This window comes from Tenrec ecaudatus, chromosome 12 (genome assembly GCF_050624435.1).
Source record: "Tenrec ecaudatus isolate mTenEca1 chromosome 12, mTenEca1.hap1, whole genome shotgun sequence".
Taxonomy (NCBI): domain Eukaryota; kingdom Metazoa; phylum Chordata; class Mammalia; order Afrosoricida; family Tenrecidae; genus Tenrec; species Tenrec ecaudatus.
Genome location: NC_134541.1, coordinates 18576928 through 18594867, shown reverse-complemented (window position 1 = coordinate 18594867; position 17940 = coordinate 18576928). Strand labels below are relative to the sequence as shown.

Here is a 17940-nt window from a genome sequence, read left to right as displayed (position 1 = left end):
ACTATCTTCCCAGAACCTCTAAATCAGTGGTTCTCAACCTGTGGATTGTGACCCCTTTTGGGGGTCGGATTATCTTTCACAGGGGTTACCTGATTCATAACAGTAGCAAAATGACAGTGATGAAGTAGCAATGAAAATAATGTTATGGTTGGGGGGATCACCACATGAGGAACTGTAGGAAATGATAGGGGCATTACAAAGTTGAGAACCACTGCTCTAAATAGAAAGCTTGATTAACAGTTTGACCTGGTGGAACCAACTCCAACTGCACTCCAAGTAGACATTTCCATCTGTTCTGGAATTGACGGATGTCCAGAACAGGTTTGTTATCAATTGACATTTCACCTTTTTTAAAACTACTTGTTTTCCTCAGCGCTGTCCTTCTATGCTGTGTTCAACATCACAACAGTTTCTGTGACATTTTTCCTGAAAAGGAAACAAAATTTCACAGCTGCACGCTGTCCTCTTAAATCAGCCATTACAAAAAAAAAAAAAGTGGTTTGCGTGAAAATGCTTTTAAGGAAAAATTCACTGTGACACGAGAGAACCTTCCCAGGCTGTGCCACTGGGTGCACTAACTCAGAGCCAGTTGCTTGATACGCGCCTAGCGGGAAAAATGTATACTACGAAAGCTCCACCAAACAGGCTTTTTCCCTTTTGGGGGGAGAAGTACCCCCTTGTATATTAAAACTTAATATATTAAAGAGGAAACATTCACTTAACAAACCATAGACATTGTTCCAGGTCCACATAGCATATGGTTTAGGTTTGAGGGGTCAGGTGGCTTCTGTTGCAATGACTCAATACGGCAACTATTCAAACCAGTTGTTGTGCAACTGCCGAGGTTAGGTAGGGTGCTTGGGAGGCAGGAAGTCTGTGTTAATAAGGAAGGAAGCCCTTGGGAAAGGAGGGAGAGATGGAGGCCCAGTCTGAAGGATGTCATCAATGCTGCTCGTGTACATGCAGACATTACTGAACTGGTGAATGTTCTGCTGTGTAGAGTTTCCATTTTTACAAACGGGGTTGTTTTTAAAATCGCTTCTGAAAACACCACGACTATTGTAGCTGGAACACTGGTCGTGGGGCTACTGAGCTGCTAACCACAAGTTCAGTGGGTTGAGGCTGCCAGCAGCCCCATGGGAGATAGATGAGTTAACTTGCACAAAGACTCCCTCTCGGGGACGCTGCAGGCTGGTCCTGCCTTGGCCCCAGGGCCACTGGAATCAGCTGGACTGTTTGGCGTTTGGTTTTAGGATTTCCTGACCTTTTGAAACCCTTGCCTCGTGCAGCTGGGTTCTGTTTGCCCTTGTCTTTAGCTCTTCTTTCCCAATCACCTTTCCTGTGTTCTAGGGGAAAATAGACCCCAAATTCAAACAAAATTGATCAAGACCCATTTATGAAGTCTTAGGCAGGAAAAAAGACAAATCATCCAATGAGGGAGGCCGTGAGCCGGAGGCCAGAATGACGTCCAAGGATTCACTCACCGCCAAATTCACCGCCATGGAGCCAATGCCGACTCAGGGCGACAGGGTGAAACTGCTCTGGGAGCTCTCCATTCCAACAGCCTCCGGTTGAGAACCACTGTGAGGCTGGCACTGAGACTACACACGAGGTCTCTGTGAGACAGAGCCAACTCTGGTGGCACCTAAGACGGTGACAACGAAGGAGTGGCACCTGTGTAGTATGGTATGTTTTGTGTTTGTGTTTTTATTGAGAATTAAGTTGGGGGTTATGTTTTGGATCAGCAGTTTTACATGCAATAACTACTTGTCAGCCCCCACCCCCACCCCCACCCCCTAGCTTGCTCTTCCTCTTCCTTTCTCTTCTCCCTCTTATGGAATACCATCTTCCTCTGCACCCAAGTTAACACCTAGCTCCGCTCTAGCCTGTGGCTTCATCTTCCCTCCCTCGCCACCCACCCCCTCCTTGGTAACCAGGGAAGTCTGTTTCCTTTGGTATGAAAACCTTTGTCTTGATTTTCTTAACAGTTGACTCACACAATATTTTTTTCTATCATGATGGACTGGTTTTACTGAGCACAATGTTCTCCAGGTACATTCATGCCCTGAGGTAGTTCTCTAAGCGTCTTTGTTGTTCTCTGTAGGCACCCAGTGCATGTACCAAGGCTCCTTCACTTTCTTCCACTGATGGGATTTAGGTTATGAAACTTCCTTTTGATAAGGAGGAGTCCTGGTGTGGAAGAGATCAGCTCAGCTGCCATCTAAAGGTCAGAAGTTCAAACCCACCAGCAAGCTGCTTAGAGAATACTGAAAGTACCCTGGGCTGCTCAAAGGGCAAAGGGATCTGTGATGGAAGCAGTAAGGCCAGCGTGCTTTAGAGGCAAGGATAGCAAGACTTCGTCTTAAATGCTTTGGACCTGTTGGCAGGAGAGACCAGCCATCGCATTCGGTAGAGGGGAAGGGCAGCGAAAAAGAGGACAGTCCTCCAGGAGATGGACTGACACGGCAGTGGCAGTATAGGCTGAGGCATGGGAACCATGGTGACGATGGCGCTGGGCCACGCAATGTTCTGTTCCATTGTGCGTAAGGTCCCTATGGGTGGGAGGGAAAGATGTGGTAGTCTGCTTCTGTAAAGACTGTCGCCGGGCCTCACCCCGTAACAGATTAGAACTGCTCCCTAGGGTGTCCAAGGCTCTACATCCTTAGAGGAGCGGACTGCCTCGTGCTTTTCCTGAACACAGCCGTGCAATGAGCAGCCCTGGGAGAACCCACGACACCACCACGGTTCCTTCGGCAGAGATTACTCCAAAATTTACTGCCATCTCTCATCCATTTTGACGCATGGCCACCCTATAAGGCAGGGGAGATCGGCCCCGGAGGCTTTCTGGGAACAGAAAGCCTCATCGTTCTGTCTGTAAAGATTGCAGCCTTGACAATCCTGTTCTACGCTGTCCTACAGGATCCCGACGAGCTGGGGCCACTGTACAAGTAGAACGAGGCTGTAATCTTCACGGGAGCGACCGTAGGTTCGAACCGCCGCCCTTCCAGGTCGGCCGCCAACGTCTTCGCTTTGCGCCACCCGGGCACTTCTCATTTCCCGTATTAAACGAAATTTCCACGCTCCGCGGGAATTTCTCTCTTTGGGGGATTCATCCTGTTCTCGGCCTTCAATGGTTGTTTCACTGAGAACCGCACAGACACACGCTCCTGACACGTACGGAAGGCACCGGTCTGGACCGGCTGGGAGAGAAAGGGCTCAACCCCCCGGGTCTGGCTCAGCTTCCCCGGGTTCCCTACCTGCGAGCCAGCGGCCTTGGCTGGACTACGCGGTGAGCGCCTCCTCCAAGGTTAGCTTCCCACGTCCACCCCCGCCCGCCCCTCCACATGCCCACGGACACAGGTACCTCCCCAAGGAGGGCGAGAGGAGCGCGTTGGGAAGCCGGGAGCCCCGAGGGTCGGAAGGCAGGAGGGACGCAAGCTCGACGCCGGGCCCAAGGCCGAAGCGTAACTGCTTAACGGGCTCATCAACTGTGTCCCCCAGCGCGTTCTCCACCCACCGAGCGCGACCCAATCGGTGAAGGAGTCTGGCGTCGCAAAGCGGCCAATCAGAGGCCAGACTGAGCCAGTGTGACAACCTCGAAAGCCAATCAAAACCAGCGGTCTCTCGAGCCCGCCTACAGGGGCCAGTCCCGGAGAGATCACCGAGGTATCGTTTTTCCTCAGGTATGAATTAGAACCCGAGTCTCCGGCGGAACGACAGGGTAAAGAATAGGCGGCGACGGCTGGCAAAAAGCCCCGTGAGCGAGCACACCCGCACTTCGCGGGAACCGCCGGGACGGTGGCCTCGTGAAGTCACCCTAGCCTAGAGCAAAGCGCTCCGGGGCGCGCGCGCGGGCGGGGCGGGTACGCGGCTGCGGGTTGACGTCACAACGCATGGCCCCGCCCCTCCGCCCTTATAACGTAGGGTTGGCGCGCGCGCGCCATTGTGTGGCTGGACTCGGCTGCTGCGGTGGTGTGAGGCGCGTGTTGGGGCACTCTCCGCATCCGCTCCGCTGCTGCCCGCCGCTGGACGCCAGCCTTCAGGCCTCTGCCCGCCGCGGCCATGCCTCGCGTCTACATAGGACGCCTCAGCTACAACGTCCGGGAAAAGGACATCCAGCGCTTTTTCAGCGGCTACGGCCGCCTCCTCGAAGTAGACCTTAAAAATGGGTGAGTCGAGGGTGGGCGCCCGCACCTGCTCTCGGCGGGACTCCCGGGCTTGAGGGCGGCGCGGGGCTCGGGAGGGAAAAGAGCTAGGCCGCGGCGCCGCGTGGCAGGGCCTTCAAGATGGCGGCCGCGCGGGGTGGCAGGGGCGCGCGCGGGGCCGAGGGGGCGCGCGCGCGTGCGCGCTCCCGCCTAACGACGCCGCGGGCCCTCGCACCACCCCCAGCTATGGCTTCGTGGAGTTCGAGGACTCCCGCGACGCCGACGACGCCGTTTACGAGCTGAACGGCAAGGAGCTCTGCGGCGAGCGTGTGATCGTAGAGCAGGCCCGGGGCCCGCGCCGCGACCGCGACGGCTACAGCTACGGAAGCCGCAGTGAGTCCGACACCCGCGCGTTTCGCGTCTAGGGGATTCGGGGGCTGGGCACAGGCGTGGCGGGGGAGGGGGGCGCGGCAGCGGGGGGCGGAGGGGGCCCCCAACCCGGGCAGGCGCGGGGACCGGGCACCTTTGCTTCCGGCTTCTCCGGGCCCCGCCGCCTTCGCGCCAGCCCGGGGGGCGCGGGGTGGGGCTAGCTTGCTTAGTTGTCTGAATTGGGGGGTGGGCTGGGCTGTCAGTGCCGCCGTGGGCTCTGTTCACGGCGGGCGTAAGGGGTGGCCGTATCCGTGCTTACCCCCTTACCTGTCAGGGTTGGTAGCTCGAGCGTAGCCTTAGACGTTTAGGGCTGGCTGGGTGGAGGGGGGCGGGGCGAGGAGGGGGAGGGGCGGGAAGCGTAAGGCTTAGCGTTACTAAAGTGGGGGGACGGTTTGGAAGTTGTGTGGCGTAGGCGCCGCACACTAGATGTACAGAAAGCCTTAAGCTGTATTTGAGTAGATGGGGGGGGCATGTTACCGGGAGGGGGCGGGGGTTGGTTATGTTAAATGTTGAAATTGTTGCATGTTGAATTCAAACTTTTTAACAAGTCCTTGATGTTTCAATTTGAAAGTGACCAATGGGGCTGAGGCTGTGTCCACTGAGGCTAAGATGACTGCCTTTCCTGATTGGCCTTGGCTTTTCCATACATTGTGTGACCCTTGCCCTATGACCCTTTGGCTGACCTTACCGGAAGCCATGACGACAGCAGCCTTTTGCCATTAGACGCAGGGTGATGGTGAGGATTCCGAGGGTTAGACAAAACTGGTTAATCTGAACTAGGTGACTGTTACCTTGCGTGTTTTGTGGCCAAACCACCACCAAAAACCTCACACTGTGATGTAAGTACTTAGTGTAACTAGTAACATTTTTGTAAAATGTAGAAATGCATGTAATCAGTTAAGTTTTATATTTTACAATGTTCTGTAAAATAAAACTTAGCGAGGTAAATTGAATAAAGGAGCAGTCACTTCTAACAGATGGCAGGTGAAGTTGAGTTGGTTTAGCCTATTTGACTTGCCCTTAATTTAATTTATGGCAAATCACAAATGTTTCAAAGGTATAGCAATATGATAGCAAAGTCCTACTCCAGTAAATAAAAGTTGATATGTTTGTACTAACTTTCAAAAACGTGATGCCTTGCTGTCAATACAAAGCATCTAATTGTTCCCTTCATGTGATAAAGGTGGGGGAGGTGGATACAGCAGTCGGAGAACCTCTGGCAGAGACAAATATGGACCACCTGTTCGTACAGAGTACAGGCTTATTGTAGAAAATCTTTCTAGTCGCTGCAGTTGGCAAGATTTAAAGGTGAGTGCTATAATGAAGGATGGAAATGATAAGCTTGGTGCTTAAAAGATGGGCTCCTGTTACATGTTATTAGTGGGGGCATGCATAGCATATCGATCTTTCTAGATTTTAAAACTGAAGCCATCTCTGGTTGCCATTTAGGATTTCATGAGACAAGCAGGTGAAGTGACCTATGCGGATGCTCACAAAGAACGCACAAATGAGGGTGTGATTGAGTTTCGCTCCTACACTGACATGAAACGAGCTTTGGATAAGCTGGATGGTACAGAAATAAATGGCAGAAACATTCGGCTCATTGAAGATAAGCCGAGAACAAGCCATAGGCGCTCTTACTCTGGAAGCAGATCGAGGTAACTTGAAAGACCCATGGGGTGGGGGCGAGTTTGCCACATGCAAAGAAAGGGAGGTGGTACAATGTATTCTATCACTTCTTTGTGATGAGACTTAAGCTTTCTTGGGATTTGTTTTGTTTTCGGTGTAGGTCACGATCTAGAAGAAGGTCACGGAGTAGGAGTCGCAGGAGCAGCCGCAGTAGATCTCGAAGCGCTTCCAAAAGTCGCTCCCGGTAAATAATGCTGTTGATTGTCTTCCTGACTGCTGGGGGCAGTTGCCGCATCGGATAAGTCATTGTCATTTGTGTGTTCAGATCCAGGTCAAGGAGCAAAGGTCGATCACGTTCTCGATCAAAAAGCAGGAAGTCAAGATCAAAGAGCAAGTCTAAGCCCAAGTCTGATCGAGGTTCCCGTTCCCGCTCTCGAAGTAGATCTAAGGATAAGTATGAAAAATCTCGGAGCAGATCGAGGAGTAGGTCTCGTTCACCCAAGGAAAATGGGAAAAGTGATGTGAAGTCAAAATCCAGATCGAGGAGCCAGTCTCGATCCAATTCACCCGTACCTGCCCCACCTTCAAAGGCTCACTCTGTGTCTCCACCAAAAAGAGCCGCATCAAGATCCCGCTCTAGGTCTCGCTCAAAGTCAAGGTCGAGGTCCAGATCAAGCTCCAGAGATTAACCCAGAACTCTTGTTGTCTTTGCACACTGTTATGGAACACTTTCTTACTTGCTAGGCAGTTACTCTTTCATGTTTATACTCTGTCTCTTCTGCAAGAGGAATTGCCTAAAAAGAGGTTCACGGCGATTTGAATTGTGGCCAAATTGGGTGAAAAAGATAAATGGTGGCATGAAGTCAAAGACCCTCTCCCTTTGTAGAATTAAGATAATTTTGATTTTATAGTTTTGGGGCTAAAATAACTTTTGTAAAGATTAATCTCGGTTAGAGTTTCATTTTGTTTTCTTAGGTTTGCAGCAGAATCTGCTGCAGGTTTTTTGTTTTATTTGTTTGGTTATTTTTAAATTAACTGTTTGAAGCTTTGAATACTTAAGGGTTTAGAGGGGAAATTCAAATTTTCAATTATGTTGGCTTTTTATAAAGCTTGAGTTATGTTAAAGATAAAAGTTTGCTACCAACATGACTGCCTTATGAGTAGGTCAATAGTAAACTCCTTTAATACTAACATCTGCTTTTTTGTGCAAACAATGTAAATTCTACTTAAGTTGTAAAGCAAGGCAAGCTTCTGACCAGCAATAAATTATTCAATTTGGATAACATTATTTTGTGCTGTTGATCAAATTTGCCAAAGTCTACCTGCCCCTTCAAGTAAGTTAAAAATAAAAGGTACTTTGTATTCAATCTGTTTTGAAGTTTTGCCTAAATTAATTGGTTTCATGTAAGTTTTCTGAGCGTTTCATTGAACTCTTCTAATTAATAGCTCCTAAATACTTGGGGTCTTTAGTTAGCTAGTAATCCCATTTCCTGAAAAATGGTCGGTATAATACTGTGTTAGGTTATGGTTCGGTAATCTTACGTAAAAATGATGAAAGTAACTTCTGCATATTCTTGCTTACTCAGAGCAACTTTTCTAATGAGATCATTCACAGATAAATAACAGCAACTGGTCAAAACCTACTGCAAAGGAAAATGCCACCCAACAGTCCAGCCCCTTTTGTAGTTCATATTGGGATATACAGTAGATGACTGGTGAGATCTTTTGCTGTGTAAACTACACAATGTATGGTTAATTTGAAGAAGAAATTAAATGGGTTTACCATAAACTTTGTTCTCTCTTTATGACTAAAGTGTAATGAACGCTGTAGAATCCAAAATATTACATGGCATTTTTTTTATTGGTACAGAAAATTTACATGCGTCATTGGATTGGTGATTAGTCCATACATCTATAGGGCCAGTTTTTTTGTAATGGGAGTTTGAGAAATGAATTACTTTAATATATTCTTGCATTTTGGTTTTGTCACTTAAAAACACATTAACCTCAGTCTGATATCAAAGTTTGGGTTCTTGGCCTCACTCTTCCTAGCAACCGTCACTATATAAGCTACCAAGAGACAGTGGAGTTGAGACTGCAGTGACGGTGCATTGTGTCACAGATGGGAGAAAGCACGCTGTCCTAGGCCAGTTTATGTAGTCACTGTCTAAGAGATAACACCAAATAAAATGGGGTTGGTTGGAATAGGAGTTTAAGATCTAGGTGTCAGTGGGAATACTTGACAGAAGTAGTATCTAAATTGACTTCAAAGGGAATTGAAAGTGTTTTTATAGATGTTTAATTGTATTAAGTCAAAAGACACTAGAATTTGAGTTTTTAAATTTCTTCATGGTATCTGAAATGATGCCACCATTTTTGTATATTTGAAAGTAAGTGATTCTTAATATATGGAAAGACAAGGTTCCATTAACCTTTCAAAATTTAAGGATTAGTTTATAAGAATTGGCTTTCATCAATGTTCTCTTTCTATAGCTACTGGAGATGAAAAAGTATTAGGGTGGGTGATGGGGCTTTCAAGCATATCCAGGGTACTTTGGGCTCTGGCGGTAAATCCCATATAAATAAGTTTATTCACATTGTTAATCTGTTACATTGGTAATTGTATAAGTGAATGCTCCCATAAAAATAAGGTACTTATAAAAGACCAAGTTTATTAAAACCACCTTGTGTAACCTGTTAAGACAACAAATGTATTAATCAGAACATAGAGTTGACTTAAATGTTTCTTGCCCACTTCGTGAAATGTGAGCATATGGAACGTGCCATACATTGAACTCTACGTGTGACTGGAATGAATATAGAGCAGATAAAGGGCGAAACAGTAAGTTAGGGACATCCTGATGGCCCATCTTTGACTTGATAGTGTTTGTTGACTTGCCACAGTGCCTTTATGGCCACTTTAAGTTCTGCAACTTTTATTTCCCACTCTCGCCACCCACCACCCTTCATCTGAGTGTCATCTCCCATTTTGTTGAACTATTTTATGCTTTTTCTCAATAAAATGCTTAATGAGGAAAGGTTTGGATGTGTGTGTTCGTACTAACTACCAAACAAGATGGACCATCTTGGTCAAGTGGGTTTTTGAATTGGGATTGCCATTGGCCAACAGTTCTAGCTTCAAACAAGCTGTTCAGAGATTCAAGTATGGGCTCAGCATAGTAACCTTTTGTCAGTGTCCTTACCTGTTAACAGTAGGGATAAGCCTTTGTGAATTGGGAAGATTAAAAGAATACATGGAAATAAGTCCTTAATTTGGACATGGAGCACTCGTTTGAATTTACCCTTGGAAACCATTGATTTCAGTACAAAAGTGTGTTTTTGGGAAATATATCAACCCCAGTCTATTCCGTGTAGCCACTAGAGTAGAAGTAGGGCTGGTGAAATTGAGTCTTGAGAACAGACTGGGGAGACTTGGTAAAGTAAAAGGACCCTCAGATGGGTTGACAAAAGTGGCAGCAACAATAGGCTCAAGCAATTGTGAATGTTGAAAGACAAAGCAGTGTTGTATGTAAGCTTACTGAGAAACAACCTGAGGGCCCCTAAGTACTAAATGTGCTGCTTTGGGGCGGATATGCCCAGTGATGACAGGTTTTCGGTGATAAGTTTCATGCCATGAGTAGTGGAAAGTACTGCAAATTAAGATCTGTTGTTTGAAGTGGTTGACAAGGATACTGTTAGTTCCTAGGAGGTGCAAGTGGTGTGTGGCAGAAAGGCTTGGCAAACTACTTCAGGAAAAATTGACATTGCAGAATCTTTAAGAGCAGTTTTATTATAATGTGGATGCTGAGTGGAACCAACTAGGTGGAAGAATCGATTTATACACATGACCAAAACACTGCTCACCTTACGTCCCTGAAGCTACGTACATTTGGTGAATGGACTAATTGGCACATTTTGTGATGGAGAAACATTCTAAATGTGCGTTCAGACGTGCCTAACCATCCCAGTTGGGCCCTCATTGTAGCCCTTAATGAAGTGACTTTTTTAACGTGAAGTAATGGTTCAGAAGGTGAACACAGTGAAATTCACCTTTGCCAAACTTAGGAGCAATCCATGACCACTAATGCCTCTTACACATGGAAACAGAACAAAGTTTCATGTTTGCCAACAGCATCACCTAGCCCACTTGCAGTTTTAGAGCTTCTATTTTAGGTATTTTCTACAGTCTGTGATAACAGACATGACCCTTCTAAGGGGAAATGAGGTTTCAGTCTTGGAGAAAGTAAAACACAAGTATCCACAGGCCTTTGTGTAACCAGTTAAGTTCAGTCCAAAATACCCATTTTCCCAATCCGGCTCCTTAAACTGAAAAACTGGCAGCCATTAAGTTATTAATAGACGCAGCGGCCCCGTTAGAAGGTAGAACTGTCCTCAATGCACTTCAAAGGCCGTAACTACTGGAATAGCCTCATCTCTCTCCCATGGAGCAGCTAATGGTTTTGAACTGTTGCTAAACCACCAAGCCTAGTTAGTTAAAACCCCTTGGTTGTAACCACGAGATTTTAGCAGCTTTGTAATGTGCTAGGTTGAGTCACGACACCCCTCCCGCCAATTCCTCATTCTCATACCTGAAACCTGTGAACCTGTTACAAAGGGACTTTGCGGGCGTGATAGCAACATTGGAGGTGGGGATGTTGGCCTGTATGATCCAAGTGGATCCAGGGTCACCATAGGGTTACATGTAAGGAGGAAGGCAAGCCACACTGGCATCAAGCAGATTCCAAGTCAGTGACCATATAGGGTAGAGTAAACCTCCCCCTGTGGATTTCTGAGACAAACATAAGAAGTAGAAAGTTCCCTATTTCTCCCATGGAGCGATGGTAATCTTAAGTATCACCATGTCTTTTTAATTTATTTTTGCGGCCCTACTGGGTGCGTTCAAACTGTTAACCTTTAAGTTAGCTGGTTTCAAAAGCCAGGGACCACCTGTTTAAAGTCACGTAAGTGGCAATTGTTAAAACCACATACAGGATAACTAGGGTTTATAAGGACTTGCACATTGGACTTGCTCTCCTGAATCCCTGCTATTGCTGTGAGAAAAACATGCCCTGCCGATCAAGGGGAGTGAAGTGGGAGCAGATTGCCTGTTTGTCTTTGTCCCTGCAGACTATAGCTTAAAGACCACAGCCTAAATCGACGTGTGGGGGGGGGCGCTTGCGGGGAGGGGGGGTTGCTACAAAATATGGGGGGCTCACAATAATAGCTTATACAGGGTGCAAAGCAGTTCTATATCTTTAACCAAAAACCTCACTACCATTGAGTTGATGCCACCTCATAATGGCGCACAGGGTAAAAATTGTCAATCTGCATTTTATAGATCATGGTTTGGAGATGAGTCCATGAGACCAAGGTTATATACCAAGTATGCCTATGTTCAGTATTTGTGCCATTTTGCCTAAGCAAGTGTTACAGATTTATACCTTCCATTTGCTTCTCCATAGTCTGCCTTTCATTCTAAGCCCCTAAAAACTAATGTTAGTTGTTCTGTCCACGTGCCCTCTGGTTTCTGGCCGGGCTCAGCTACAAGGGAGCAGCAGCTGGATGTGGGAGCAAGGCTATTGGGTTTGGGATGTGTACTCCCGCAGCTCCCTCCTCGAGGGGTTAACTAAGGATGAGCTGGCTGAGGCCCTTGACCACCTGCTGCTGCTACTCACTGCCTCCAGTCAACTCCCAGTGACCCTGTGTCTCTAGAGGTTTAAAGCCAAATCTTTACAGGAACAGAAAGTCCCATCTTTCTCCCACGGAACAGCTGGTGGATTTGAACTGCTGACCTTAAGGTTAGCAATCCAACGAGCAACCAACTATGCTGCCAGGGCTCCTCCCTTGATCAAAGGTCGTACAGTTTTGCAGTGTTGCCCATTCTTCCAGATCCAGATAAATTTGGAGTCTTAAGGGTAACTTGCTGTGGTTTTTCTACATCCTGTCCACACCTTTATTATACTTCCTTTATTAAATTCTCTTCAAATAGAGCTGTATTGTTTCCTGTCATAACCCTAATAACTGCCAGTGAATCGGGCAGTAAGTAAACATATCCACCACCACCATTTGTCTACTCAGTTTGTCGCACTGTGGCATCTTAGATGCTTCTGCAAGCTATGTCACTGGTATTTCAAATACCAGCAGGGTCATCTAAAGTGAACAGGTTACAGCAAAGTTTCCAGACTAAGAACAGATGACAGAGAAGGAGTTGGCAGTTCACATCTGAGGAATTAGCTACTGAGAACCTTATGGGTATCATTGAAATATTGTTAGATCTGGAAGGCTTAATGAATAGACACAGAACATTGTCAGAAGTACTAGAAGTGGCCCCTCAAGTCAGAAGGCACTCAAACTATGAAGAAGAGCTGCCTTCTAGTAGAGTTGACTATAATGACATGAATGGAGTAAAGTCTTTGGGAAATAGCTGCAAAAATCTAACAATTGGAATGTACAAAACACAAATCTCAGAAAATTGGAAGTCGTCAAACATGAAATGGAATACATTAAAATCAATATCTAGGCATTATCTGAAATGGACTGGTATTGGCCATTTTGAATAAGAATCATATGACTTACTATTTTGGAAATGAACGAGGGATGGCTTTGTATTCATGTTCAAAAAGGACATTTCAAAATCTATCAGTACAATGCTATCTATGATAGCAGACTATATCTATCTGAATTCATAGATACTCCATGCAACTCTCAATCAGATTTATGCACCAACCATTAAAGCTCGTGATGCAGAAATTGAGGGATTCTAGCATCTTCAGTATTAAATTGATCAAACATGCAACCAAGTGCATTGATAATTATTGGCAATCGGGATGCAAAAAATGGAAACAAATAGCAGTAATTGGAAAATATAGTCTTGGTAATAGGAAGCTTGATATCACATGATAGGATTTTACAAGACCAATGACTATTGAAAATGGCTTTTTGCAACACAAATAGCAACTATACCTATAGACTTCTCCAGATGGAATACACAGAAATAAAATTGACTACATCTATGGGAAAAGAAAATAGAGACAGTATCAGCAGCTAAAATGAGGCTGGCCAGGTGAAATAAACCACCAATAGCTCTAATGTAAGTTCAGGTTGAAGCTGGGGGAAAAAACAAGTTCAGGAGAGCCAAAACATGACCTTAAGTATATTCCACATGAATTTCAAGAATATTTCAAAAACAGGTTTGCTGCATTGAACACTAATGACAGAAGACCTAATTAGTAGTGGGATGATCAAGAACACCAGGAAGAAAGCAAAAGATCATTAAAAAGAAAAGATCAAGGTGGGATGGCTGAAGACAAATGGGTACATATGCAAATGTGAAGAAAGCTGATGTTGCTAGGCTATCAAAAGATATAGCGTCTGGGGTCTTGAAGGTAAACAAGCAGCCATCTAGCTCAGAAGCAACCAAGCCCACATGGAAGCAGCACACTAGCCTGTGCGATCACAAAGTGTCAAAGGGATCAGGTATCAGACAGCAGAACAAAAAATATTATTGTGAATGAGGTGGGGAGTGCAGAGTGGAGATCCAAAGCCCATTTGTAAGCCACTGGACATCCCCTTACATAAGGGTTTCGGGGAGGAGATGAGCCAGAGTGCGATGTAACAACAATGAAACATACAACTTGCCTCTAGTTCCTAAATGCTTGCTTCTCCCCGCCCCGCCCCCCACCCTCACTATCATGATCCCAATTCTAACTTGCAAGTCTGGCTAGATCAGAGGATGCACACGTACAGATAGGAACTGGAAACACAGGGAATCCAGGGCAGATGATCCTTTCAGGACCAGTGGTGTGAGCGGCGATACTGGGAGGGTGGAGGGAGGGTGGGGTGGAAAGGGGGAACCAATTACAAGGATCTACATATAACCTCTTCCCTGTGGGACGGACAACAGAAAGTGGGTGAAGGGAGACGTCGGACAGGGGAAGATATGACAAAATAATTGATAAATTATCAAGGGTTCATAAGGGAGTGGGGAGTGGGGAGGCAGGGTTAAAAGTGAGGGGCTTAAGTGGAGAAAAAATGTTTTGAGAATGATGAGGGCAATGAATGTACAAATGTGCTTTACACAATTGATGTATGTATGGATTGTGATAAGAGTTGTATGAGCCCCTAATAAAAGGATATTTTTTAAAAGCCCAGAATCCTCACAACTAGATAAAAACATCCAGTTAAATGGATAAAAGATTGAAGTCGTCAAGGATCTTGTATTGTTTGGGTCCACAATCAATGTTTATGGAAGCAGCAGTCAAGAGGTCAAACAACACATTTCACTGGGTAAATCCGCATAAGATCTCTCTAAAGTGTTGAAGAGCATGACGTTACTTTGAAGACTAAGGTGAGCCTGGCACAGCTGTGGTCTTTGCAATTGCCTCATATGCATGTGAAAGTTAGACAGTGCATTAAGAAGATCACAGAAGAACCCATGCGTTTGAATCGTGGCACTGGAGAAAGTACCACGGACGCCCAAAAGAACCAACACATCTGTACTGGAAGAAGTACAGTCAGAAGGTTCCTTAGAGGCAAAGGTAGTGAGACTTCTCATGTACTTTTGACATGTTGTCGAGAAAGACCCTAGAGAAGGACATCATGCTTGGTAAACCGGAGGGACAGCAAAAAAGGGGAAGGCCCTGGACAAGATGGACTGATAAAGTAACCACAGCAACGGCCTCGCATACAGAAACAAGCGTGATGATGGCGCAGGATCGGGCAGGGTTTTGTTTTCCTTTGTGTCTCTCTGAGTCAGAACTGACTGATGGCATCTAACAACGAATACTTCACATATCAATGAGTATAAAATACCGGTGTCGGAGATGAAGCCGAGTTAACAAAAGTCCCGTATTTTTATTCACTATCAAAAGCCAGGGAAAAAATAAATAAGCCAGAAAAGGCTTCTCGAGTTAACAAGTGCACGGGGGTGGGGTGGGGAGTCATTAGATGAAATGTACTCCATCTTAACAAATATTGTCATTGAGTCATCTGACCTCGTGTTTCTGTGGCTACACCATTTCTTAGGCCTTACTCATCAGCCTGCTGGACGATTCCTTTCTGCAGGGACATAGACATCCTCCAAAATGCTCCCAGTAACCTTGTTTTTAATTGTTGTAGTTTAGAAAATTCAAGAACCTGCTTTGGTCAAAAGAATGTTCTCATCTTCCTTAGATTCGAGGCACCAGACAGGCAACACCTGGGCACATCCAAGTCCCACAGGTACATTATCCATCCAAGGCATTTCAGATCTCAACAGGAGGCCCGCCCGCCCCTCAAAGAAGGATGTGGATGGGGAAGTCCAAATGGTGGATCAGAAGCCCACTGGCCACCCTTTACCCAGGTCTGCACGGGCTAGAGACAGCCCAAGCTGTGGTCAGTTTCTTTCTATTTCTCTATTGTTTGCCAACCAATAGGCTTTGCTTGTTCTTAACCAGGAGACTGGGTTCTACATTTATGTGATGAAGTCCCTGTTCAGGGATCCTCTGGGGCCTGTCACAATCACTATGTGTTGTCTCCGAGTGAAGTCCACATTCTCTGGAATGTCAAGAGCCTAGTTATTGAGAATGACCTTCATTCTTGTTGAAGATGCAGTAAAATTCACCAATAAATGCTATTCTTGCCTCTTGGTAGATTAGCTCTTCAAGAGGAGAGGCCAACCCCCTGGCGCCCACAATTGACTTATACAGTCCAAGTGTGTAGGTCCCTGGTTTGTACCAGAAAGCTACTGTGTTCCCTGGGTGGAGTACAAACAATTAGGTCCGTAACTTCCTAGCAACCCTGTTGTGAACAGCTAATTATGGGATATGAAAGTACCTAACAGGTGGCATCAGGTATTGCCCAAGGTAAACCGAACCAGAGCATAACAAGGTGATAGGTCTTAGAGAGACTTCTAAACTCATGGGCCATCTTTCCTCAGTGGCATTTGTCACTGGCAAGATCTTCCTTGGAGAGGAAGTCCTTTGAGAAGGGAAATAAAGTCTATTTTACCATAGTCGGCGAGAAAGATGAGGCTTTCTATTTCCCTAAGGAGTTAGAGTCTCAGAAATCCATAAGGGTTTCCTACCCTGCCCTGTTGAGTCACGGTGAGTCAGAATCTACTCGATGGCAGTGAGTTTGTTTTTTATCATGCTTCAAGGAGCCCTGGTGGTTAAAGCACTTAGCTTGCTAACCAAACACTGGCAGTTCAAACCTAGCAACCACTCCACAGGAGAAAGACGTGGCAGTCACTTCTGTACGACTGAAACGCTACAGAAAACCGAACTCATTGCCCTCACTTGGATTTGGACTCATAGTGGCCCTTTAAGCCAGGGTAGAACTGCCCCTGTGGGTTTCCAAGCTATAAGTTTATACAGGAGTAGAAAACCTTTCTCCCGTGAAGCAGCTGGTGGTTTCAAACTGCTGACCTTTCAAACTGAAGCCCAAAGCCTAACTCTCTACACCACTAGGGCTCCTTGAAACAGAATTGACTCATAGCAGACTTTTTCCCCCTCCCTTACTAACACAATAGGACATACAATCATATTGAGCTTCTTGTCTTGAGCACCACAGCAAAGTAGCTGTGTCAGTCCACGCTGACTAGAGAAACAAATCCAGAGACATTCATATGTGTGTAAGAGAGAACTTTATATCAAAGAGCAATTGTACATTAAGAAAACATCCCAGCCCAGTCAGATCAAGTCTATAAGTCCGATATTGCCCCATATGTCGATACTAGTCCATTAATCCCTCTGTAGACTCATGCAGCCATGCAATGATGCTGACTGCAGGAAGATCACAGGCCAGTGGGTAGAGAGTTTTGTGGATCCAGTGGTGGTGGAAGCATCTCAGCACTGGCATGGGTCTCCACATGGCTCCTCTAGCTCCAGGGCTCTGGCTCCATCAGCGCAGCTCCATGTGGCTTGTCAACAGGAATATGAAGCAGAGAAAGAGTGTGTATGGCCTCCTGTGAGCTATTTAACTCCGTGTGTCTCCAAATGAGGACATCAAACTGTGACCTGATTGGCAGACTAACCTCCACCCCTTCACTCATAAATAGTAGCAAGTTGACACTAGATTATGTAACCACCATCGTAGCCATCATAAAAATGCCACTACTTGTCCTGAACCTAGTACGTCCCAGACAGCTACTGTTCCAAACACTGAGACACGGGGATAAAGTGACTGAGCAGATCTCAGTACTCTTGGAGGGAGACAACTGGCGAACATACAAACCATTCCAGTCCATGATCTGGGCTCTGAAGACCATGAAAACAATAGGTGAGTGAGCGGGCTGGAATGTGGTTTCACAGACCGGTCAGAGATGTGGCTTTCCAATGAAGGTGACACTTGAACTAAACTGTTGAGAGGGAAGTTATATGATCATCCAAAGAAAAGCATTCTGGATATAAGAAACGGCAAGTTCAAAGGCCAGAGACAGGAGTAGATGTGTCTTATTGAAGGATGAACCAGGAGCTCGGTCTGTTAGCCCATGGAGACGCTATGAGACAAGACAAGGTAAGCTGCTAAGTGAGGAGCTTAGATTTTACGTGAATGGCAATGGGAAGCTCTTGGAAGTTTACACATGAGAAAACTCTGGCTCCTGTGTGGTTCTAGGAACCCAGGAGAGCTGGTAAAGAGGTGCTCTGATTTAGGCCCAATCTCAGTATAAGTAATTAGGACAATGGACGAAGAAGCGTTTGATGCATTTGAATGGCGGTGCTGGCGAAGACGATTGAAAGAGCCACGACTTCCAAAAGAA

At 46.0% G+C, this 17940-nt stretch overlaps 1 protein-coding gene across 1 annotated transcript; it reads left to right on the top strand.

Annotated features, from left to right (window-relative positions):
* The first annotated feature begins 3933 nt into the window (after window positions 1-3933).
* Window positions 3934-9241, top strand: SRSF6 (serine and arginine rich splicing factor 6). Its single transcript, XM_075528736.1, has 6 exons — window positions 3934-4169; window positions 4390-4538; window positions 5758-5882; window positions 6024-6232; window positions 6364-6447; window positions 6529-9241. The coding sequence occupies exons 1-6, from the start codon at window positions 4063-4065 to the stop codon at window positions 6890-6892; spliced, it is 1038 nt and encodes a 345-aa protein (XP_075384851.1). The 5' UTR covers window positions 3934-4062; the 3' UTR covers window positions 6893-9241.
* Window positions 9242-17940: the final 8699 nt, after the last annotated feature.

Bases quoted from the DNA above. Each gene is read 5' to 3' on its own strand.
- SRSF6 (XM_075528736.1), top strand. From the start codon at position 4,063: ATGCCTCGCGTCTACATAGGACGCCTCAGCTACAACGTCCGGGAAAAG. The intron at 4,539-5,757 runs GTGAGTCCGACA...CATGTGATAAAG, and splicing joins CTACAGCTACGGAAGCCGCA to GTGGGGGAGGTGGATACAGC. The intron at 6,233-6,363 runs GTAACTTGAAAG...TTTTCGGTGTAG, and splicing joins TACTCTGGAAGCAGATCGAG to GTCACGATCTAGAAGAAGGT.